Below are 24,285 nucleotides of genomic sequence, written 5' to 3' on the forward strand. Positions count from 1 at the left end.
AGGAAAATGGCCAGTGATGCAGGGATTTGGGTAAGACTGCTGATTTTATGGTGATTTGAGAACATGCTGGATTTTTTTCACATGTATGCTCATTCCCTCTGTTTTTCATGCTTTTTCATCTCACATTTTTTGTGGTTCTCCTGAGTTATTCTCTTTGTGCTTCATTGCGCATTATGTGATTGAAAATGTTTTTTCCTTCATCCAATGCATTGTTTTTCATAGTTGCATTTTAATGATATCTTCTGACTGAAACCCTTGATGATTATATCTTTTTTTTTTTTTTTGTTTGGTGCAAAAGATCCTGGTTGTATTTGTGTTTATTTCCTGTTTTCCACTGTGAACAGTTTGTTCTTCTTTGCCGCTTCATCTTTTGTACGTGATAGATCTTCACCTCCATTCATCTTCATTGCTACCACATTCCTCCTCTCTGCTGTGGGGCTCTGATAATAGTGATGGACCACTGCAATTAAATTTATTCCATACGCCACTGCTTTCCTTGACAAACTGACACCGCTCTTCTCCGATGTTCTTACCTGTTGACTGGCATTAAGCAAAGTCAACCAGGAGCTTTTGGTGAAGCGTGACATTGGTCTCTTGGTGACGATGAGCATGGCGAGCCCTGGATGCTTTAAGGTATCGCTAAAGCTGGTCGTGCATTATGGAAAAACAAACCACCCATGATGTTGTGATGGGATGAACACGTTTGAAATGATTATAAAAAATTTCTCCTATCGTTGTAGTTTGATTGTTATTGCTTTTAAATGTAACGTTGTCACTGGTTGATGGGATGCCTAGGCCGAGATATTGTCAGCAGACAGCTTTCTCTGAGCGTATTTGCCTTTAGCAAACTGGCATACAGTCAATACGGATTCTTCTGAATTTACTGCTGTCTGTTGACATCTTATTCTGTTACAGGCAAGTATTTAATCAAAGTTTATTGTCATTCTTTTTCTGAGATTTAAGTGGGACATAAAATTTTACGATACGTATAGTATTTTAGATGACAGCTTCATTATTCCCACTGAATAATTGGAGATGCTACAAGGAGAAATATTGATGTCAAACTGGTAATTGTCATTAAATATGCAGCATTTTTGCAGCAGTCACTTGTGCAAAAAAAATACCTTTTATGAACTTGTAGGCAGCAATGCGGCACCATGTGAAATGCAATTCCTTCATCTCGAGCCTTTCCCCACCATGCAGGTTGGTCAAGGCTCCACATGTGTAAACCTGAATTCTTCACATTAAACTGAAGATGGTATGGTGATGAATGGCAAAAGGAGGATACTCAGTTTCTTACTGGGTTGATCTTTTGATTCCTGCTGATGAGATTTGTATTTTTACTGCTTTAGTTGTATCCTGTCCAGGGGATGTTCCCTTTTTCGTGAGCTGGGGGGACGTCTGTGGCAGGAGTCATTAAACTGTGTCACTGGAGAGAATGACACTAATGCACCAGAGCTGCAAGGTCTTATTTAAAATAGATGCAGTTTCATATTGAACTGATTCAGAATGAAATGTTCTTGTTGATTCAGTCACTCACCATGTTATTCAGGACTGTGGGACTGGCATCTCCTAGGGTGAAAAAGACAAGGAAAATATTAAATTGCTGAAAAAACAAGCTCTTTAGTTCAAGTAGGGTCCTATGTCATCCTTTGTTTTGTTTCCCTTCTTGGGAAGAACTTAATTTGCTTTTAAGCTGAATCAAAAATTCCACTCAGAATTGTACAACCCATGTAGCTTCTTTGCTACCTGGTTAAAGAATTCAAATTAGGGACTGGTACATTAGATAAGGATCAACTTTATTAGCAAATACATTTACAAAAATGCCATGTTCATCTTCCCTTCTGTAATTGTTACCCCCTGACTTTGGGAGAAAGTGGATTCAATCTTTCCTATATTGAAAATATTATCTGTTGAGTATATTTTGTGTATTTATCTTCAATCACTATACTGTACGAGTACAGGGCAATCAGCTAAAAAAAGACATTGGAGGTGATCAGGATATTAGCAATGAAATGTTTAGAAAACTAACAGTTTTCTTACTGGAAACTTTTGGTTTTTGGTTAGGAAAGCACACATTCAGTAAGGCTGGGTACAAAAACTCTGCTTAAAACATGAAACAAAGAGCATGTGAGAAGGAACACTGTGCCTCTTGGGGTGCTGGAGATGTTGCTTTGATTCTTATACCTGTTGTAGATCAGAGCTTGAACCTTGTGTGTTGCGCCTCACAGGTGATGGCTTAAAACCAACCATACCTAGTTATGCTCTTGCTCTATTTTGCCTCCTCTCCTTTTAAATATGGTTTTTAAACATTTGGATATTGCCCTAATACAGAGTCTAAAATTTTGAAAGCTTTGAAACCTTTAACATTTGATAAAATGTTTAATAGGTGTAACTCTTTGTAAAATATAGGTGTAATTTCTGCTTTACAGCTAGTGCTTTCCATATGCAATTGTATTAGCAGTAGTTGTTTATGGTTCCCCTAAGGATACAAAGCATTTCCCAAGGTTCAACCCAATCTGAGCCCTGCTTAGTTTTCACCATGTGTCCTCAACATTAGGATGAAACTGTTCAATTGCTCAATCACCGTCCTTACCAGGTGTCCACCTACATCTCAGTAACAACTTGAGACTAATTCTGGGCAAGTGGACAGTGTCAAGGAAGAGAAAAAGAGATGAAGTGATCAAGTCACGTCTGAAGAGAGCCACAACACAGCGGTGGTAACCTCTGGGGTAGGTTGGATTGGATGGGCTGGATCTGGTCCAAACTAACTAGAGGATTCCACAAAACCTAAGACATTTTTTTGCTTTTCTTCTTTCTTTGAAAATGTCTTCTGTCCTTTTGCCTTGGATGGCTCAGTTTACTGATGAACGATGCTCTCAGTTTATTCCAGCGTCACAGCAAGTTGCAAATAGGACCCAGTTTCCCATCAAGAGAGAGCTGCTCTGGGCTCTGGCCAGGAGAGACTGGGTACCTGCTCTGCCATCTGGGTTTCATTCCTGGTTACCACAAGAATGACCTTCAGAGCAATTTCACAGTTTCTCATCAAGAAAGTTCAAATGGGGACCACAGTTGTAGCTGTCGTGGTCAGTGTTGTCCTTTTCCCTGTTTCTCCTGAAGGAAAAGTGACTTTCACCAAGGCTGGCATCCTTCTGTTGTGTTTCACCACCCTGCTGCTCTCCAGGGCTGATTTCAGATGTTGAGTCTTGACTTCTATACACATACTTGGAGAGAAATTCGTATTGCATTCAGATGCGTAATTTAGGTGCTTAAAGGCTTTAGTCTTATTTAGAGAGGGAGAAAACTTCATCTAGAAAGATTGTTCAGAACATCTGAGATGAGAATTACACCTTCAAGGTACTGGGTGGACAATTTGGAAGCTCTGGAGAATTTAATATTCCCTGTAAATCTGTGACAATGCATAAAGCACACTTTAGATGTATCTTGTACTAGTATTTTTCGTGGAAAATGAAAGATTATTACCTCCCTTTGTAATATATGGTAGTTTTCTGAGAATTCTCTGCCAGGCAGCTGGTACAGAAGAACGTTTCCCTTCTGCACTAGTACAAGCCAGTAATTAAACCTGAACACAGCGACTAGAGCTATAAAGTAAATCAAAGAAAGTGTTGAATTGTACCTTCATGCACCAGGTGGTAAACTCTTTATAACAAAACTCAGAGCTTCCTTTCTTTGCTGAGGAGCCATGAATTGCAGTATTACTGTTGCTGTAACCTGCTGTAAATCCAGTGTGAAAAGAAATAATGGAGGGAAGAAGTGGAAGAACATTTTGCTCCTTTACCTCCCTTCCACACAGGGTGGTCACTTGAAAATCTGTGGCACCTGGCTTGTGGGTGGAGGGAATAGAGTGTACTATCAGCAAGTTTGCTGCTGACACCAAGCTGGGAGGAGTGGCTGACACACCAGAGGCTGTGCTGCCATCCAGAGACCTGGACAGGCTGGAGAATTGGGCGGGGAAAAATTTAATGAAATATAACAAGGGCAAGTGTAGAGTTTTGCATCTGGGTAGGAACAACCCCAGGTTCCAGTGTAAGTTGGGGAATGACCTATTAGAGAGCAGCGTAGGGGAAAGGGACCTGGGGGTCCTGGGGACAGCAGGATGACCATGAGCCAGCACTGGGCCCTTGTGGCCAGGAAGGCCGATGGCATCCTGGGGTGTATCAGAAGGGGGGTGGTTAGTAGGTCCAGAGAGAGGTTCTCCTGCCCCTCTACTCTGCCCTGGGGAGACCACACCTGGAATATTGTGTCCAGTTGTGGCCCCTCAGTTCAAGAAGGACAGGGAACTGCTGGAGAGAGTCCAGTGCAGGGCAAGAAAGATGCTGAAGGGAGTGGAGCATCTCCCGTGTGAGGAAAGGCTGAGGGAGCTGGGGCTCTGGAGCCGGACAAGAGGACACTGAGGGGTGACCTCATTCATGTTTACAGATATATAAAGGGTGAGTGTCAGGAGGATGGAGCCAGGCTCTTCTCGGTGACAACCAATGGTAGGACAAGGGGCAGTGGGTACCAACTGGAACACAAGAGGTTCCACTTAAATTTGAGAAGAAACTTCTTCTCAGTGAGGGTGCCAGAGCCTGGCCCAGGCTGCCCAGGGGGGTTGTGGAGTCTCCTTCTCTGCAGACATTCCAACCCGCCTGGATACCTTCCTGTGTAACCTCATCTGGGTGTTCCTGCTCCAGTGGGGGATTGGACCGGATGAGCTTTCAAGGTCCCTTCCAATCCCTGACACTCTGTGATTCTGTGAAAAGGAGACCTGTCTTCTGGGTGGAGTGACTTGGACTTTGTAAAGTCAGATTAAATTAGTGGAAAGGCTCTCCTGTCTTTCAACAGTAGAGTTTTCTCTGATGCTTACACCTCTAGCACAATTTGATTGATGGAAAAATTGGGCTGAATCCCCAAATTCAGTGAACTTCATGGTGCTCTCATGCTTTAAATTCCATATATAATGAAGATAACCCCTAGCACGGATGGGAGGACAGGGGACATGCTTGGAGGGCCAGCGTCCCAACTCATCCCTTCTCGTTCAGAAGCCTGTTACTGACTGTTTGTGTGCTTCCCTGTGTCAGTGATGGAAGAGGAGGAGAGATGTTTTACCCTCCTTCACCAAAGCGTATAATCTCTTGATGCTACCATACCATTGACTCCTACAATCACGCCTGCCCAGGATGCCCTCACGTTATGTGCTGCAGCACAGACAAGCTGTCAAAATGTTAGCAGGGATTTTGACGCTAAAATGACTTGGGAAGACAGCTGGAGTAAGGCTTACAGATTTGTTTGGTGGGTTTACATTGTTTGTTATTTTTTTTTTTTTCTTAAATATAGTTCTCAGAATTACATGAGCATTCAAAGCAGCAATGGTCATAATGGGCTGTTTGAAGCGAATGATGGATGAGGGTTGGTTCGCAGGGGTGCCAAACATAGTACTGAAGGATGAGGGCTGTCTGTAGGGAGGGTGGTGATCTCTCTTTTCTTACCGAGTAGACTCCAAGTAGTAGCGCAAAAATTGTGCACATGGAGCCTTCCTCAATGATCCTAGGCACGTGCAAGGGAAAGGGAATATGAAAACAGAGTATTTTTAAACATACTTGCAGTCTGATTGCCTGCTAGATTCTCCGTTACTTCTCATAATATGCTTGGAAAGTTTTATTTGTGCCTGGAGGGCGACGAGCCTGTCTTCATTTAGGGATGCGGCTGCAGATGATACCACCGCGCTGTTGACAGCTTTATGTGCTCTCCCCGGCAGCCTCTCTTATTTACTCACTCATACATATGTTGCCTTGCGAAAGCCGTGCAGTTTTCTATCCTCCTCGTTATAATTGCAGCCTGGGCCTCCTTCTCATGGAGCCTGTTCCTGTAGCATGAGGTGAAAGAGCCAGTTGTTGCCGTTATAATTGTTTTTTCCTAGGTATAATTGAGCCTGGATAGTCATTATGTTTTTTTGCTAGGTTCATAATTAAAGAAACCTCAACAGTGAGCTTTGTAGCTTACTGTAAGGGGAAAAGAGGAGGTAACGTTCAGTGTGAGCTTTGTTGATTATGAACGGGTAGATTTGAGCTTCCAGAAATTTTGGATATGTGGCTGAAAATTCATGAGGGTCCAGAAACACTAAACAGTAGAACAGCGTAACAAAGTCACTCATGCTGTTCATTGCTTAGCTTATATTTGTAAGACATTAGGTTTAATTTGGTACTAAAAGACTTAAGTTTTATGAATTTTTATCGTGTCCTCATAAATTCTACGTAATTACTAAAATGACTGGACATTTCCTTTTTTATTTTAAAAATAAAATTATGTTTTATTTTGCTTTATAAAAACAATAGTTCCATGTGTTGGACTCCACATGACACCCTTCACGTGCTTTGTTTTGCTGCTCCTTCTGCCAGCAGTTCTATTGCTTGGTAGGTTTTTCCCCACCAGTCTGCAATGACCTTCTTGTTGAAAGAGGTTTTGGAAGATGCTTCTTATCAGGAGATACGTTTTGGTCCAGGTCTCTTGATTCATCTCCCACAGAAAGTATTTCTCCCTTGGATGGGGGTGGTCCAACAGTTTTGGATCTCCTGGTTTCTAGATGAGAATCAGAGTCAGATATAATAGCGGTTCATTCTGGTGAGGCTGCAGGAGAAGGGCCAAAACATCTGTTGGGCACTTCTCTAGCTTACAGGCAAAAGCAAACTGCCTTCTGTGGGGACCTGCACAATTTTTGTTGTGGAAAATAGCTTCTGTACGTTGAGATTGCTGGAAAATATGTGGCAATTATCGTCAATTCTGTTGATAATTGATCTTACAGCTTTCTGTTTACCGAATTATCTCATTACTCATGCTTGCCTGCTTTATAAAGTGGACTGACGCCAAGGTGTCACACACAAAAACTTCAAACACATAGTTTTCTTTTTTGCTGTTCTGAAGAAACATTTGGGTTACCTGTTCAAGTGTTACACTTTCAAGCCCGAAGCTGAACTGTGTGCTCTTTTGGAATATGTTCCTCCACAAGCCGGTGGACATTGGACATATGGTGAGCCTGTTTGACGCAGACTGTGGATGCTGAACTAAGCTGAGCCTTCCTCCCCATCTGTCTTGTTTTGTTTGCTCCAGGTGAGGAGGTAGCACATCACCTCTGCTCTGAGCTTCCCCGTCCTGAAGTTGTGGCTTGTGAAATCCCTTGTGCGACGGACTGTGTCATCAGCGACTGGTCCCCGTGGTCCCCGTGTTCCCATTCGTGCTCCAGTAAAAATGCTGAGGGCAGTCAAAGCAGGAGGAGATCCATCTTGGCCCTTCCAGCCGAGGGTGAGTGGTAAACATTTTGGATTAATCACTGGTTCTTTGTTTAATGAGTTGACTTGCATTCCTCAGCCAAACTGTGTTTAGATCAGAGCTAATATTAGTACTATAACAATAAGGACTAATATTTAATATTTGTCTGTACTTCATGCCTAGTGACTAAAAGATCTTTATGGGCTTGAGTTAATGCATGTGGCAGAGAAATTCTGTCACAGTTCCAAATTATGTACTACAGTCTATGAATTACTGTCTATTGAGGGCCAGTCTGTGTGTGAATTTACTTGAAGAGAGCTACATCCTAATGAAATTGCTGCATGACACAAACTCATCATGTGAGTGTCGTTATATAGGAACATATTAGTACCAATTTAGAAAAGAACAGTGAGCTGTGAAAAATGAGGAAATAGAAAAGGACCTGTTTATTTTATTAATGACCTAGAGTGTATTGACCTTCTTGTTTTTCTGTTGTCACAAGTAACTAGCTCTTGATGAATATACGTAATTTCCTCTGGATCTTCATGGACACATAATGTATCTGTATTTGTACATATCAACATCAGTGGTGCGATTATTTATACAAACTATTTCGTATTAGGAGTGCAGTCTTATAACTAGAGTTACAAATATGATAATTCATTTATGTGTTGGTTTATCACACAGGATTTGAGAGGTATCACAAGTGCATAAAAATTCATAAGATGTGAACAGGTCTAATAGACTGAAGCCTTGTTGACACAACAAAACCATCCACTATTGTCAGTGCTATGTGCAGCTAATGCAGCAGCAAAGCACTTTTAGATGCAAATCTAGTCTAGGACAAGCTCTGTTAAGTGCTATTTTGTAAATTATCATTAAAGCCACCCACTGTTTCTGGGGCAATGTAAGGACTTGATCTTGCAAACTCTTACTCATGTGAGTGGTCTGTATTCAAATAAACATCCTTATAAGCACTTGCAAAGAAAATTGGGATCCTGCAGGAGGAAAACTGCTATATAATTGTTGATTGAATGACAATAACTACTACTAAAAAAGTCTATGAGGTAGAGAAGAATTAAAATGAAAAATACAGTTGGTTTAATATTTTCCATGGAAGTAGCAAAATGCAAACAACAGATAAATGTGGAATTATGACAGTGAAATGTTGAAGAAGTGAATGCTGGAAGTACATAAGCTCAGTCATCTCAGCTTGAAACACACTAAACTAAAAATGCTGTGTTTTGAACTGAATACTTTAAGTTTCTCAGGAAGAAATAATTAACCATTAAAATCAAGTGCCTCAACTTTTTCTGTGCATCTTTAGTGATGAGTATAATGGTTTGCTTTGCAGAGTCGCACATCTGCATACAGATAAATAGTGATTGATTTGAATTTCTGGAGATTAGAAGTGGATTTAATACCATTATCACTACGATACTAAGGCAATGTTATATTACCTGCTTTCTCTGGCTTTTCCATGCTCACAGCCGAGCCACCAACTTCTGCAGAGCTCTGGTACCTTGGCAAGTGACATTTCATCTGTCCCCCATCAGCTGAGGCAACCCCAGCTGTGGCTCTGCTGTCTGAGGGCTTGTGGATGCCATCCCGCGGGCTGACTTCGCTTCAAACCCTTGGCTCCTTTTCTCCAAGCTGTTCACCAGATCCCAGAATATAATAACCTGATAAAACTAAAAGGGCTTGGTTTAAATCAGGCTTGAAAAGAGATTTCTTTACACAGCAAACTTCTGAAGCTTGGTCCAAGAGGAGATTGTGGAGGCAGGGAGTCTTGATTTAACACAGATTAGAGGAACTGATAAGCAACAGGTCTATGAAAGTCATAAATGCTGACTAAAAAGACTAGGCAGTGGTGTGTTGTCCTGCTTTCCTTGGACAAAAGTTGTCAGCGAACTTCAGAAAGTGGCCAGGCTCTTGTGCTTCTGCTAAACTGCATCTCCTGCTTTCAGTTCTGCAGATAGGATGGACCACATGGCATTTCTTATGTTCTTAAGTTAAAACTGCTTCATTATTACTCTCCTTTGTTTAGGAGAACTTCCTTACCATGGGTATTCTTGAAAAAAAGCCTTATTTTTTCACTGGGAAAGTTAGATATTTTTATATTTTTGTGATGGATGAGGCATTTTGCCTTTTGCTTGCTATGTTGTTTTTTTCACGTGTGCTCAAACACACAAGAGCAATAACTGGTCTGCATTTTTCCTACCAAGTAGAAATACTCAGGAAAGTATTATAAGTTACCTGGGATATTTTCTACTCCATCATCATACTAAACATGTCTGAGATGGGACACTACATGCAACAGTCCATTTTCATGAAAAGATAAACGGTAATGTGACATGATTATCCAAATCAGTGGGGTAAGAAATTTCTATCCCTCTCTCTCTTTTCTCAACGTTGTTGCTTGTGGCTGTTTGGGGTCCTACCTCATCTGGGAGGGCTCAGACCTGTGAGGCGGTAGCTGTCCCTTTAAGCTGCAATTTGCCTTTATCCTCTGGGGATTTTTAGTAGGGCGTAAAGATGCTCTGAACCTTGTGGTATCTGTCCCCAGCACTTCAGTTCTTTCAAAACCTGTAGCACTTTTGCCACATCACATGTTGCTAGATTCTCCCTCCTGGAAGAGATAGGCTTTGATTTTAGTCATTTTTACTTTTTTCTTCCTAAAATGGCAGTGCTTACCGTTACAATTTCACCGCATTACTCCTGAGCTTTTGAGCTGCAAACATCTGCTGCTTTTATGGGATAAATTCAGGCTTCTGGCTGGAGTGTTAAAGCTTCTGGGAGGCTGTTCAAAGTCCTCTCCTTTGTGGATTTATTGCAAGTTGTTGACAAAGTGCAGTAGCTTAGCAGAATCTTTGGACACCAATTTGAAGGATGCTGCTTCAGAAAAGTAAAGGCTTCGTATTCAAATCCTGACTTTCCAGTTTTCCCCCCTTGATTTGCAGGTATGGGTATGATTTGATACATCAGGACTGTTCAGCACCCTCTACAGGTCAACTCTTTAAGGCAACATGTGAATACAGTCCAGATATTAGAAAGAGATGTTCCTCCTTGTGAAATTAGCAAGGAGAATGAACATAAAAATAATGCTTAATTTGTCTTTAAACCTAATTGCATGTTTGCTGAGCGATACGGGCATTTAAATGGAATCAACTTGGCTGGGTGTAGGAGTATCAATAAGGTAACTCAGAAATATACTTTGCCTATTTCTATTTCCATTATGAGTTGGAATACAATTTTATGCAAGGCTAGTTTAATGGGGAAACAATATTTTAGAAGGTTGTTATTGCAGCCGTAAAGGTCAGCAGCTTTATTCGAGCTTAAGCTATTTATTTATTTATTTATTTAAAACTAGGAAAGAGACCCCAGACATTAAGCACACGTAACGATTTTATTTATATTTCTACGTCTTCCTTTTTGTCATGTGCTGTAAGATAAAATACAGTGTTGTCTTGACTCTTCCCAGGTGGAAAAGCGTGTCCTCCTGACCGAGCCCTGCAGGAGCACCGTGCTTGTAATGACCACCCGTGCGTGCATTTCTTCTGGGAAGCTTCTCCCTGGGGTTCCTGCTCTGGAGACGCGATGGGAACGGGGCTCAACGCGACCGTGAGCTGGAGCGGAGAAGCCACATGTGGAGTTGGTGTCCAGACAAGGAAGGTCTTGTGCATGAAGAGCAGTTCTGGGCAGGTCACACCTAAAAGGTATTAAATAAAGGTCATTGGTGATGATTTGTAGTTACAATATATGACATATGAAGGCGTTTTCAGCTGGTGTATGGAATCTGCAATGCTGAAAATAATTTCAGGACTAATTCCTCAGCTACTACTCTATCACTACTATGAAAGGGGTTCTAGTATGTAAGAAAAATAAATAGCCAGCTTGTTTTTAATTTTCTTTGTAAGTCCAAGGGAAATGCATGTTTTTAGTGGTGTAGATTTTTTTGCTGTATTTCTAATTTACAGTTTTCTGCAGATATTTTTCCTGAAGGATAGATGTGAGGAAAATATAAAGTACATCTGAATGTAACGTTCATCAGTACATTATTAATAATGCTCTAATAAAATAGAAAAAGTAAATAGAGTTTGCATTATATTTACACAGAACCATACATGTGATCTATAGCATTCACTTGATTTATATAGCTTCTGTAATGTCACACCAAAATGACTGAATTACGTATTCTGCAGCACAAATATTCTGAGTTTTGCTTTGCTTTCCTAAATGAGGAGAATATGTAGCACAGATGTTTTCCCTAATATCAAAAAATCAAGACATTGTTAATTATTTTTGCAGTGTTAATGAGTCTAGAGACTTGCAACTGAGTTTCATTTCTTATTGTAGCTCTCCAAACAATCCTGTTCATATAAGCAGACTATGTTGATTTCAGTAAAGTTAATTAAAATTCTTGAGGTTAATGAGATAAATTAAATAAAAGGAAAGAAATCTAGCATTCATTTATATCTAGAATCCATTGATATGCTGCAACTTTACCTAATTAACCATATTGTTATAGAGCTATATAATGTCTGAAACAGTTGTTTGCCCTCTCCAACTTTGAGATGGTGTAAAGGGAAATGGAGCTGAAGGAGGTAAATAAATATTTAAGTGAAGTATGTGAAGGGAAAACAGAGTTTCAGTGATGGAAAAATGCTGCCAAAAGAAGAGATTTATGTACTGAGGACTTCAGAATGTGTCTCTCCTTGACTTTGATGTGGTCGTTTCAGTGCCATGGTGATCTTCGTGTCATGGCTGGATCAAAAAGTCTGAGTCCATAAAAGAGCTTCTCAATGAAATGGTTTCTTTTGTTGCTTCACTGCATGTTGTTCTTATGGTGATAATCACACTAAAAATAAACAACTTAGACCTCTTAGAAGTCTTTAGGAAGGCAGTTCTAAGTGAAGGAATCAAACCTTTGTGTTTCAGAATTAAATATTATTAATACCTTGGTACTGCCCAGGAGCATCTGGACCAGTCTGGTGCTGGAGGGGAGGGAAGCCCTTCTGCCAAAGGCACCAACTGTGGCTATTTTACATTTTATACTTCATATATTACATATTATATATATGTTGAAGGTGATGAAAACTGACCCAAATTCCTGTTGGGTTTAGAACTGCTGTGGTGAAAGGCTACCATTAATATGGCTTCAGAAATGAGAGGTGTTATGTAAATAAATAACATTTGTGAGTTGGCATACCGTATTTTTTTGTATTCTGCATTTTTCCTCATTTCATGTAGGAAAATTACACCCTACCTGAGGAAGGTACAAGGCACGGATACTCAAATTTTTGCAGAAAAATATTTCAATGTTTTCTGTTAGACAACAGAAATCTGCCCTCTAAGATAAATCATACTTAATGAAAAGACAGGTCTCTTTAGTTTCTTTTAAATTATACCTCTAAGTGTCTTATTTCTATCTCGGTAACAGAATAATGACGTTAAGATTTATTTTTCTTTACTAGTAGGGTTTAGTGGCATGTTCCTCTTTCAAATGGAATCACTTTGTGTTGTGTATATTACTCAGTATTTTTGACTGATCTTTCTACTATAAATTAATAAAAATTAAAAAAGAGTAATTCCCTTTGTGGTCTCCCAATTGAAATGCAACAAGTGCTTGGTCCCAGAAAATCGTCCCTTTTCCACCCTTTAGGTTTTCATATATTTACTGTCAATGTCTGAAACTTTTATTAGAATATTTTTTCATTTAGGAGTTGAAAGTAAATTTTAAAAATTCACAGAGCTTTTTTTACTACAATAGGTTGTACAACTTCTCAGATAACAATTGAGGCCTCAGTCAAAGATTGGTGATCACATCGGTCCTTTCACACTGCCCCAAGTGTACTAAATTCAGTTGGGTTACATGAGTGCAAAGGAGAAGAAAAATAAAGCTTACTGAGAGCAACAGTCTTATCTTTGAGTCTTAGGAGTAAAATATTTCCCTGCAGTTTGAATTTCTGGTTATGCTTTTACATTTTGTTGTATTTTATCTTTGTGTTTGGATTGATAGATGTCCAGAGTCCATCAGACCTGAGACGGCGAGGCCGTGTCTCCTGCCCTGCAAGAAGGATTGCATCGTTACGCCCTTCAGCGAGTGGACTCACTGCCCAACAACGTGTCAGCCTGGTGAGCCTTCACGAGGAGGACGAAATTTGGGGCAAAAGTAGAGAACTGGCCTAGAAACACGTGGAAGTTGTAGTTCGTGTCAGTATAATAATTTTTAAGGCACTCATCTGAGTGAGTTTTGGATTTGGGAGTTTGTTGAAACTGATGTTTTTAAGGGGGATGGGACCCTCGTGAGCAGATTTGGAGATGTGAGGTCTGTTCACCTGGAATAAATTCCTTCTGGGCTTCTACATTCAAAGTCAAAAGTCCAAGGCCCCAGTGTTATATGGTTGGATGTGGAATTGCTCCATTATATGACATTTATTTATTTTGACCAACCTAGATGTATGTGAGGGTTGTGCAAATAACTCCTGTGCTTTGTGGTTTTTCAAGGACCATAATTTCTTTGATCTAGTTGGGTAGCTTTTGCACACTAGGTGTTTAGCAAAGTTTCTTTCTAATGATCTAGTGTTGGTTTTTGTGACAATTTGTGTGTCTCATAATTGTTCAGATGAAAGCCTTCTCAGTTATCAGAATATTTCATTTTTGTTGGTGGCTTCCTTGCCCTTCAAAGATTCTCAGTGGATGCTCTGGCATAGTCCTTGTTAGATTTTACAAGAAAATGAGTTGCTTTCTAAAACAGTGAATCCTGTTTTAATTAGTAATTTATTTTTAGACTTTAAATGAGCTGCCTATGAAGAAGTAGAATAAATTACCTGGTAAATTACTTTGTTTATTAAATAATAGTCTACAATTAAAATGAGAAGAAATTAATTATTTAAATTCCTTGGCAGCGTTATCATTTTAATATAATTCTAAATTAAAACTTCTTAGATGAGGGAGTTTGCTTTTTGCTAGATCTGTTATTGATATGGCTGCATTGCAAGGTTTTCTTTTTAATTTACATTGCACAATTAAAACCTCAGCGTGATAATGAAATTTCAAAACCGCTGTACATATGTGAGTAGTTTGGGGGTTTGGGTTTTTTTGTAGAAAAGTTGTATTTAATGAAAACAATATACAGATGGTGCATTACTAAGCAGATCAAGCAGGAACAGGTATTGCCTGGCAGATTTAAAATTAAATGTGTACTGGCATAAGATCAGAGCTTATGCAAACATTCAGTCACTAAATCAGGTTTACACAGAACTTTACCAGTTAAGCTTTTTGTAGTTTATCTGAGAAAACGCACCCAACTTTACCATCTAACAATAAAAAAGATGACATTTTCCCTACATTTAAATGTCATCAGACAACAGGCTGTCTTCTGGTGAAGGATTATCTCATACCTCAGAAGTGTAGACAGCGGTGAACTCAGGGCAAGAACAGATGGACAGACAACATAATTCACTAAAGAAGTGCAACTGAACCCAAACACCTGTTGGTGAGGCAGGAACAGGGAGGTTTTTGCACGTTATTGATTCTCTGCCATTTTAGATACTGAAAGGTGACAACTGTCTACTGCAGTCTCCTATAATATATCTGTTTTAATGGGTCTTTGAGGATGAAGACAAACAAGAATCAAAGAATCAATATGGAGGTTTCAGGGTATGAAATGGTTTGGATGAGCAGCATTTAGATTTTCGTCTGTCACCTCCATACCTGGTATTGAAGGTGTCCTGGGGAGGTACCTATTTTCAGCATGGCCGATGTGCTCCCTGCTCTGTCAGCATAGATTTAAAATGATGAGAGTAAAAAAAAACAAAACCAAACACCTGACAATAAAGAACATTTTTCATCTCTCTCCTGAAAGTGGATGGTACCTCTAAGTACCTCTTCACTTCTGGGCATTGGTTGTCTGGTGAGAAGGTTAGAAATTTCATTGTTGCTTACTTCTCTAGACAAGTTTACATGAAACATTAGGTAGTAACTGTCGTATTTATTTCCCCATGCCTTAAATCAGATTTGAAACGAGATGCAGTAAGTGGCTGATGAAATTCATGGCATGTCATGATAAGAAATTCTAGTGAACTCCACCTTGTGTCAGGCAGTTTCTGTCAAGGATCTGCCACTTTCATCTCTCATAAACGAACACCCAAGCAGAGCTGGTCAAAGCTGAAGACCTATCCCTTCAAAAGCTCTTATTTGTACAAAGATACTGAAGACAGCTCTGATTTTGGCAACAAACATTTTGGAGAGACCGTGCTTGTTATTTGTGTGCTCAGAGCCAGCATTGATCAGGCTCTGCCGTTCCTTCTGGTCATGAGTAAAGAGGATGAAGCCAAATGTCTCCTGTAAAAGCTGGACCAGATATTCCACACCTTACAGCAGTGAATGAGGATATCATCCCTCACCTGAGGATGGTGATGCACCTTTCCAAGCCCTGAGCAGGGTGTCAAGGAACCCATGGATGTCAAATGCAGTGGAAGGAAAGATACAAAAGCAAGAGAGGAATAAGAAGAGTGGATTGATAGGAGTCCAATGACTCTGTGCAAATGGAGAGGACATTGGAGGCTGGTGGGGCAACTGGAAGTTGAGATAAAGCACCCCTGAAAGTCTCAAACATTGTTTAAGTTCCAAAGACAAGGACATAGAATTTAAGATGGTCTTGAGATCCTGAGGCTTGATCTTTTCAGGACGGGGCAAGAATAGTCATGCTTGAAATCAGCCAAAGTTTGGCTTTAAAAAGAAAGTCCTACATAATGCTAATACTCTGGAAAATCAGGCTGTAGCAATTTAAAACTTATGTTCATTAACATTTGTAAGGAATACTGTAGAAAAGCCAATGTAGAAATTCAATTTTGAAAATGGGGTTTGAGTAATGTGCAATAAATGTTGAGGATAATTTAGTTTCTTGAGGTGGAGAAAATTACTGTGGGAAGCTCATTTAGATTTGGTACTGATGAATAGGAAGGAAATGGCTAAGATTCTAATGGTGGTAGATAATTTGAATGAAAATCATCACAAAGTGATAGAGTTCACGATTCTTAGGAGAAGTGAAGGATGGTGATATCAGCAAGACATTTAAAAAAAAGGCAGACTTCAACAAACTGGGAGAATTGGTAGCTACACCTCCTGGGAACGTGTTCTATGCAGACAGAAGACCTGGAAGCTACCAAGACTGCACGAAGGGCTGAAGCCCTGCTGAACTTTTTATCCTGAAACTATTCTAATAGCAATCTGGTAGCACAGGGGAGCACGGCATATGTGGGTCTGTATGTGATTACACGTTCAAGCTTCAGGCCATGAAGAGAAAATACCAAACAGAGCTAGAGAAGCCTTTTTTTGGTCTTTTCTCATCATCAGAGTTGTTCAGAATCTTGCTTCTTTTTGATTGCCAAATTGTTTCACAAAAATTAGAAGCGAGAAACTGAGAGTGCAAATTAAGCTATAGGAGGATATTAGGTAAGAAGAACTACATAAATGGATTAAAAGGAGATACTGAGTGAAATGTTATGTTCATTACTTACTGAGAAATGAGGGAAACACAACATGGGGACTGCCCAATTGCTGCCGTTGTTTCCTGTCTTCAGCCAGGAGAGGAATAGACATTTCCATAAATGAGATATTCCCATGTCAGTGAGGGGTGTGGATAGAGAAGGAAGTAATAAAGTAATGCCAGATCATCTAATAACTGCCTTCTGGAGTGAGGAATTGCTAAATCCTGAGGAACTAACTAAAACTCGCTAATACCAAAACAAACAAACCAACCAACACCCGGCCCCTCACCCCATCCCTCCCCCCCAAGAATGGTCAAGGAAATTGTACATTTCTTATCCTATCTTTGTTATGTAGAAAAGCACAAGAACAAGTTATTACTCAAGATATAAACTTTTCAAGAATCAGATTCTAATACATTGGCCAGTATGGATTTATTGCAAACAAATCACGCCCAATAAATTTAATATCTTTTTTCTGACAGCATAGCTGCTCTAATTAAGGGAAGTGGTAGATTTTTGACACATTAAACTTTTATCAGGAAGCTGAGGAACAGTGACTTGAATTAAATCGCTGTTAAATGAGTACTCAACTGCTTGAAAAATCACACAGTGGCTATCACTGTGAAAACAGTGCATCTCCTTTACTACCTACCATCAGGTATTGATGCACATTGATAAGATGCCATGAGCCTTCTCCTCTCCTGACTGAAGAGTTGCAGCTTTCCTGGTGTGTCAGATGTTAGAGCCACAAAGATGATTAAGGGTGTGGAGCATCTCCCTTATGAGGAAAGGCTGAGGGAGCTGGGGCTCTTGAGCTTGGAGAAGAGGAGACTGAGAGGTGACCTCATTAATGTTTATAAGTGTCAGGAGGATGGAGCCAGGCTCTTCTCGGTGACAACCAGTGATAGGACAAGGGGTAATGGGTTCAAACCAGAACACAAGAGGTTCCTCTTAAATTTGAGAAGAAACTTCTTCTCAGTGAGGGTGACAGAGCCTGGAACAGGCTGCCCAGGAAGGTTGTGGAGTCTCCTTCTCTGCAGACATTCCAACCCGCCTGGACACCTTCCTGTGTAACCTCATCTGGGTGTTCCTGCTCCAGTGGGGGATTGCACTGGATGAGCTTTCCAGGTCCCTTCCAGTCCCTGACATTCTGTGATTCTGTGATTCTCCAGTCCCTGAATAGTCTTTGTTCACTGTTCACTGGACTGACTCCAGTGTGCCTATGTCCTTCTTCTCCTGGGAAGTCCAGAACTGGACATGACATCCAGTTGTCTCACCAGTGCTGAGCAGAGGAAAGGATCATCTCCCTGGACCTGCTGGTGAGGCTCTTCCTAATGCAGCCCAGGATGCTGTGGCCCTTCTTTGCTGCAGGAGCACATTGATGCCTTGTGGTCAGCTTGTCCATCAGGACACCCATATCCTTCTCTGCAATGCTGCTCCCAGTCAGTTGGGTGACACATGTCCGTTATTCACAATCAAACAGGGACGTGAGACAAAGGGAGCCCTACAGAAAACTCCTTGCCGCAGTTCTGTGTGCTATTTGTCTGAACAGCTTGCGTGCTTGAATAATAACATTAGTGGGTGGTGCAGAGCGGAAAGAGGCAGCGAACACAATGGGCAATATATTAAATGATATTGAAATAATTGAAAAAATACTCCAAATGTGACTCAGGAAGAAAGAATCAATTGCATGAAGACAGAATGGGATATAAAGAACTCAGTACTGTCACAGGCACCTCTGAAGATACAATGGACTACAAACAGAATGGAAGTCAGCAGTTTGAAATGCCAAAATTCATATTGGGCTTGTCAAACTCACGGGCACGTTGTGTGTAAAAGACCAAAGGTGTTACCGTCCTGTGCAGGTTGGGATTCCTTGGGCAGAGCATTGTAAGAAAATGGGCAGCAAGAGGCAATGGAGCAGGACCTATGAAGAACTGCATTTGCTTAGTTTAGAGAGGGGAAGGCTTAGAATGGATACAAGCACTTGAAATTTCATAAAGGTTATGCACCAGGTGATAGGGATTTTTTTTAAATATCTAGTGGACGAAGATTAAAAAAGGTTTAGTTTAATTTACAGCAGCAATGACGTGGGCTAGATTGTAAGAAAGGGCTCTCTGTGAGGCTTTACAGGGGCTGGATCAGGTGTTTGAAAGGAGACAATGGGAAGCTGTGGAGCTGCCTCAGGTGGGAGCAGAAGTGGGATCGCCCTGGACACCCCTGTCCTGCCTCGGGGTCACACGTGGGGTGAGCAGCCTCCCTTTGCGGGGATCTCAGTGGTAGCACATGTACAACTGAAGGCTTATAGAAGTTGATATTTTTAGAACCAACCATTTTTACTGGATCTGTACTTGTACTTTGTGTTAACAGTGTGACTTGTCCTGATTTTTTCCTTCTACTCTAATGCACTGTAATCTTGATACTGCAGCTTTATCTTGAGCTGGAAAAATAATACTCGTAAGTGGGCAAATTTACACACCGCTTTTCTCTCTTGGACAGATTTGCTGAAGCCCACTGTTATAAGATGTTTGCCTGGTCTGGAATCATTTATGGAGTTCTCCCTTTTCCATTTTCTGTCATGTCTTTCTGAAGTGTGAATACAGTACTTGGAGAAGTACTAATGCCATACACAGCAGTTAAACCAGCTCTCAGTTTGTACTTACCACTTACCCAGCCAAGAATTGTGTTTGCTTTGGCTATAGAGATATATAGATAAATCTTACCCTTGTCTTTCATGCTGCATTCTGTACTGTAGATTTCGTGACCCGTGTTTCTAGATGGATTGATCTTGCATTGACTCGGGTTAAGTAGAGAGCTAGCCTCTCTTGTTGCAGTGGTTTTGCTGTCAGCAGGTTATCATCTGTAATTTCTAGACCCATAAGGTGGGTTACTGGTAGCAGCCTGAGACCATCAAAATGTGTCTTCAGAAACAAAACTTTCCATTATGGCAGTTTGGTGGGGGCTTTTTTGGTTTGGTTGGTTTGGTTGGGTTTTTTGTGTGTTGTTGTTGTTGTTGTTGTTGATGTTTTTGTTTTTTTTTTTGGTTTTGTTTGTTTGTTTTTCCTTCATTTTTTGTCCTCCTGTTCAGGTGTTTGAGTATTTGCTTATAGATATTTTCTTGTCAGATTTGATGTTCTATTAAATAGACATTTTTGGATGCATCTCTTAGGCTTTGATTTATCAACCTTCCAGGTGCTGTTCTGCTGAACTACTGGTCATTTTAAAGCAAGTAATGGTAGCTTTCGATCCAACATACCATTCCTTCCCTTCTTTGTGTAGTGCCAGAGTGCTCATAATTTCAAAATATAAATGAAAGACAAAGCATGTTTTTAACCAAGACAGCTAGGTCACGTAACTCAGGGTATGGAATGTGTATGTGTATGGAATGCAGATATTCTTCTTTATTTTACAGGCAATGCTACTGCAGTTAAGCAGTCCCGCTACAGGATTATCGTTCAGGATGCTGCCAATGGGGGACAGGCATGCCCAGACACCTTATATGAGGAAAGAGAATGTGAAGATATTCCCATCTGTCCAGTTTATAGGTAAAAAGTGTTAGCCTGGACTTAGTCTTTTGCTAGTGGGTATCCACTTGGCCAGAAATGGCTCTTGTGTGATTATCCTGCACAGTTTTCACCAGAAAACAACATAATATTGGAAAATGCAGTGTTATAAAGAAATAATGTACCTTGCAAAATGTGTAAAAGTAGAGTTCAGATTGGAAATTTCAGTAGATCTGGCATTATCCTAAAAAACACCAGTAGACACAGCTCCTAGAAATAGTAACCTCAGGGTTCGGTGTGTTTAAGGAAGCTATTACTGGGAACTCCCCCCTCACTGTCTCTCAAAATCAATGTAAGCTATTTTGGGACCACAAGCACTCAACTGCCTTCATCATAATTGTATGCTTATTGCAGAAACTCTTGTCTTTTCCCCTGATGCTCTCACTCCAGTGAATAATATGCACTTAAAAAAATTCTGATTAGACAAATAGTACAGCAGGGTGATTACTCACTGCTCTTCATTAAAATTCTGTGACCCATCTGTTATACAATATTAGTAAACAGAAAAGCATTATATCTTTGCATATAAATCTCCAGCCTGTGCATTCTGTAGGATGCGGTAATGCCAAAGCAGGAGTCGCACCGCTCGGCTCTGCCAGGCTCCGTCCCACATGGTGCCATGGAAAGCTGCGTTCTCCTGTTCAAAGCCCACTGAAGATGTTTCTTGTGTATTTTCGGTGACTTTGAGCCATGCCCTACAAAAATGAGAAAGGGAGACTTCATTGGAGGGTGGTGTGGCTTTCTAGAAGGTGAACCTTGCATCTGCATTTCAGTTCACAATGGTTAGTTCAGGAATAATTAAAACCTTTTCCCTCTATTTCTCCTTAAGTCTCCACATTATATAAAGCAGAGTAGAGCAGAGTAGAGTAGAGTAGAATAGAATAGAATAGAATAGAATCGAATCATTTCAGTTGGAAGAGACCCTCAGGATTGTCAAGTCCAATCATAACCTAACTCTAGCACTAAACTATGTCCCTAAGAACCTCGCCTAAACGCCTTTTAAACCCCTCCAGGGATGGTGACTCCATCACTGCCCTGGGCAGCCTGTTCCAAAACCTGACGACCCTTTCTGTGAAGAATTTTTCCTAATATCCAATCTAAAACTCCCCTGACACAACTTGAGGCCATTTCTTCTTGTCCTATCACTTGTTACTTGGGAGAAGAGACCAACACCTCCCATGGTCCAGCCTCCTTTCAGGTAGTTGTAGACAATGATCAAGTCTGCCCTCAGCTCCTGTTCTCCAGGCTGAACAGCCCCAGTTCCCTCAACCGCTCCTCATCACACTTGTGCTCCAGGCCCCTCACCAGCTTTGTTGCCTCCTCTGCACTCTCTCTAGTATTTCAATGTCCTCCTTAGATGTGGGGCCCAAAACTGAACACAAGATTCAAGGAGGGGCCTCACCAGTGCCGAGTACACTGGCACAATCACTTCTCTACTCATGCTGGCCACACTATTCCTGATACAAGCCAGGATGCTGGTGACCTTTTTGGCCACCTAGGTACACTGCTGGCTCATGTTCAACCAGCTGTCAAATCATAATTTGTAACTAAAGGTTTTGCCTCTGTTGACTGTTTTCCAGTTTTAACCACTGAATTGTTAACCTTTTCCTCTGGCAGGTGGAGGACCCACCGCTGGGGTCACTGTGTGCTGGTGCCGGATTCGGTGAGACAGGGTGTGCCGGGACAGAATGAGGCGTGTGGACACGGGCTGCAGTCGAGGGGTAAGCCTTCTCCATACATCCCCCGAATATTTAAGATGTTGGAATGTGGCATTTAAGTAGGATCTTCACTCTTTTACAGTAGCTAGTTTGGAAATCAAGTGACTGAAGCACTTAAAGTGTTTGGGAAGTGGACCCACTGTACAGTTTTGCGCCTGTGCTGGAGGTTAAACTACTAGTAGCATGATAGTATGCTCAGAGTATAGGAGAGGATTTATGCTTGGTATTCAAGTGTCTTTACAATAACCTGCTGTTCTGCCTAAAGATGAAGCACGTGGGCTTTAAAAGTATCTATCTATAGGCCTCTGTGAAGGAACCCTTTCTTGCTGCTAAAAATGGAATTTTAAATTTTAGTAATAATTTGCCTGAAGCCAAATTTTCACTAAGACTATTGGCGAAATTCAGTGTGGGTAAAGGCTTTGGGCTCCTGCGCTTGGAAATTACAGCGAATGTCACTGTTTAGAGTATGTGATCAGCGTCTGTAGTGGCTCCTGTAGATGGCTGGAGATTTGGCTGTTATCAGTCTCCTGGGAAATCTAATGAAACCTTATTGAAAAAAGAATTACTATACAGGTATGTTAACCGAAGGAACTTGACATAATAATTTATTCCTTCACAAAGGTAGAAACTATTCTTTAAAGATGAAGTGCATTTCTTATATAACCTGGAAACAAAGGAAAAGAAAGAAGAATCCTGACAGTATGTGGGCTGTATCTGAAAGAAGAAATGTTTTTTAAACTAAAGCTCAAAGGAATAAATATCTTTAACTAGGTTTTGACCACAAGCCTTTCCATGAGGTTTTCAAAGAGAATTCTGTAAATTGAGATGTCCTAAAATGTATTCCTCAGTCTCTGTGTGGAAGGATGGTAATCTTTATGCTCCAGTAGGTGCATGAACTTTCTATTAATCTTACTCTGACAGAATTCAAAGTATAATAGAAGAGTACCACGCTTATTTTTACTCTGTGGAGAGTCCTCCAACAATTACATAGGGTATGTGCTGTTCTGGAGTAATCATGGAAAAGGAATCTGTTAGTCTGATGTGTTCAAGCAAAATCTATTTCAGTGCCATGTTCACTTTTTGTAATTAGCTGCGGGTTTTGTAACAGCTTTGGTTTTCTTAATTACATATAGTTGATAGAAGCAGTCTGCTACCTATTATTGGGGATGAGAGGGGTTTCAGGAAAATGAGTTCTTAGATGAAACCCACAGAAGATGATTTTCAAGGTATTTCCAATGAACAAGTTGGAGTGACCTGCACGGAAAGGGCAGCTGAAACTGAGCTGCTACCTGACCGCTGCTGGATTTTCAGTGAGTCTGTGTCTTACCTATAGAAGTGTTTAGTAAGGGAAGCTTTCAAAAAGCTGCTGTTGATACCTCACCTTGCTCTACTTGAGCTCTTCAAGAGCAGCAGCAGCAAGTGTGAAAAGGTGCTGGGTATTGTCAGGGACCAGCCGTTCAGCCAAGGGTGGTGTTTGCTCAAAGACCTTGCAGGGTCTCTTCACCTTGTAAACCTCGACAACTCCTCTTGTTCTTCACCATGGAGGGGGTCTTGGGAGATATTTTTGAGATAATAGGTAAGGTGGGGCTGGGAATTTGGGCTTCTTCAGCCTAGAGAAGCGTCTAATGGGAGTGGGGTTCACAGAAAAGATGAGCCACACTCTTCTCAGAGGTGCACAGTGAAATAACAGAAGATAACAGTCATAGGCTGTGGTGAGGGAAGTTCCCAGATCACCCAGACAGACTGTAGATTCCTTGGAGATACTGAAAACTCAATGGAATAAGGTCTTGAGCAGTTTCTAACTTGTGGTCAATCCCACTTAGAGCAGGCATTGGAACTTCGGAGATCCCTTCTGTTCTAAGTTGTATTGTACGACTCTGTGAGTCCGTGCATCTTTTCAGGGGAATCCGTGCCATCAGTGGAAGAGCACCAGATGTTATAGATGGATGTTTTCCTACGATGTTCAGGCATCTTACAAATGGGTTTGCATTCGAGGTATCACCACCCTCCACGCAGTGATTGGCTTGCGTAATGTGTGAGTGTCTTTAGCCAGTAAGTGTTTATTTTCCAAAGAGTATTTATATGTATTTGCCTGATTTCTATTTTACTGTGTAACAGCAATTACCCTTTTACCGCTGAAGATAATCAGTCTTGTCTTCCTTAGAACATCTGGGTTTAGTGTTTTTTGTCTTTTGCTCTCCATATCCTGACAGTCATGTAAATAAGAGAACTTCAGTTTTCAGT

The 24,285-nt window shown here is 40.8% G+C and overlaps 1 protein-coding gene across 1 annotated transcript in view; it reads left to right on the forward strand.

Moving 5' to 3' along the window:
* THSD7B (thrombospondin type 1 domain containing 7B) overlaps positions 1–24,285 on the forward strand; it is a gene marked incomplete at both ends in the record, with an annotated part of 260,266 nt that overhangs the window by 105,869 nt on the left and 130,112 nt on the right. Inside the window, 5 exons of the mRNA XM_080346865.1 lie at positions 7,108–7,299; positions 10,748–10,982; positions 13,286–13,401; positions 20,173–20,305; positions 21,941–22,044. Coding sequence (XP_080202991.1) covers positions 7,108–7,299; positions 10,748–10,982; positions 13,286–13,401; positions 20,173–20,305; positions 21,941–22,044 — 780 coding nt within the window. The remainder of the gene's footprint in view (positions 1–7,107; positions 7,300–10,747; positions 10,983–13,285; positions 13,402–20,172; positions 20,306–21,940; positions 22,045–24,285) is intronic.

This window comes from Nesoenas mayeri (assembly GCF_963082525.1).
Source record: "Nesoenas mayeri genome assembly, chromosome: 6".
NCBI classification, from domain to species: domain Eukaryota; kingdom Metazoa; phylum Chordata; class Aves; order Columbiformes; family Columbidae; genus Nesoenas; species Nesoenas mayeri.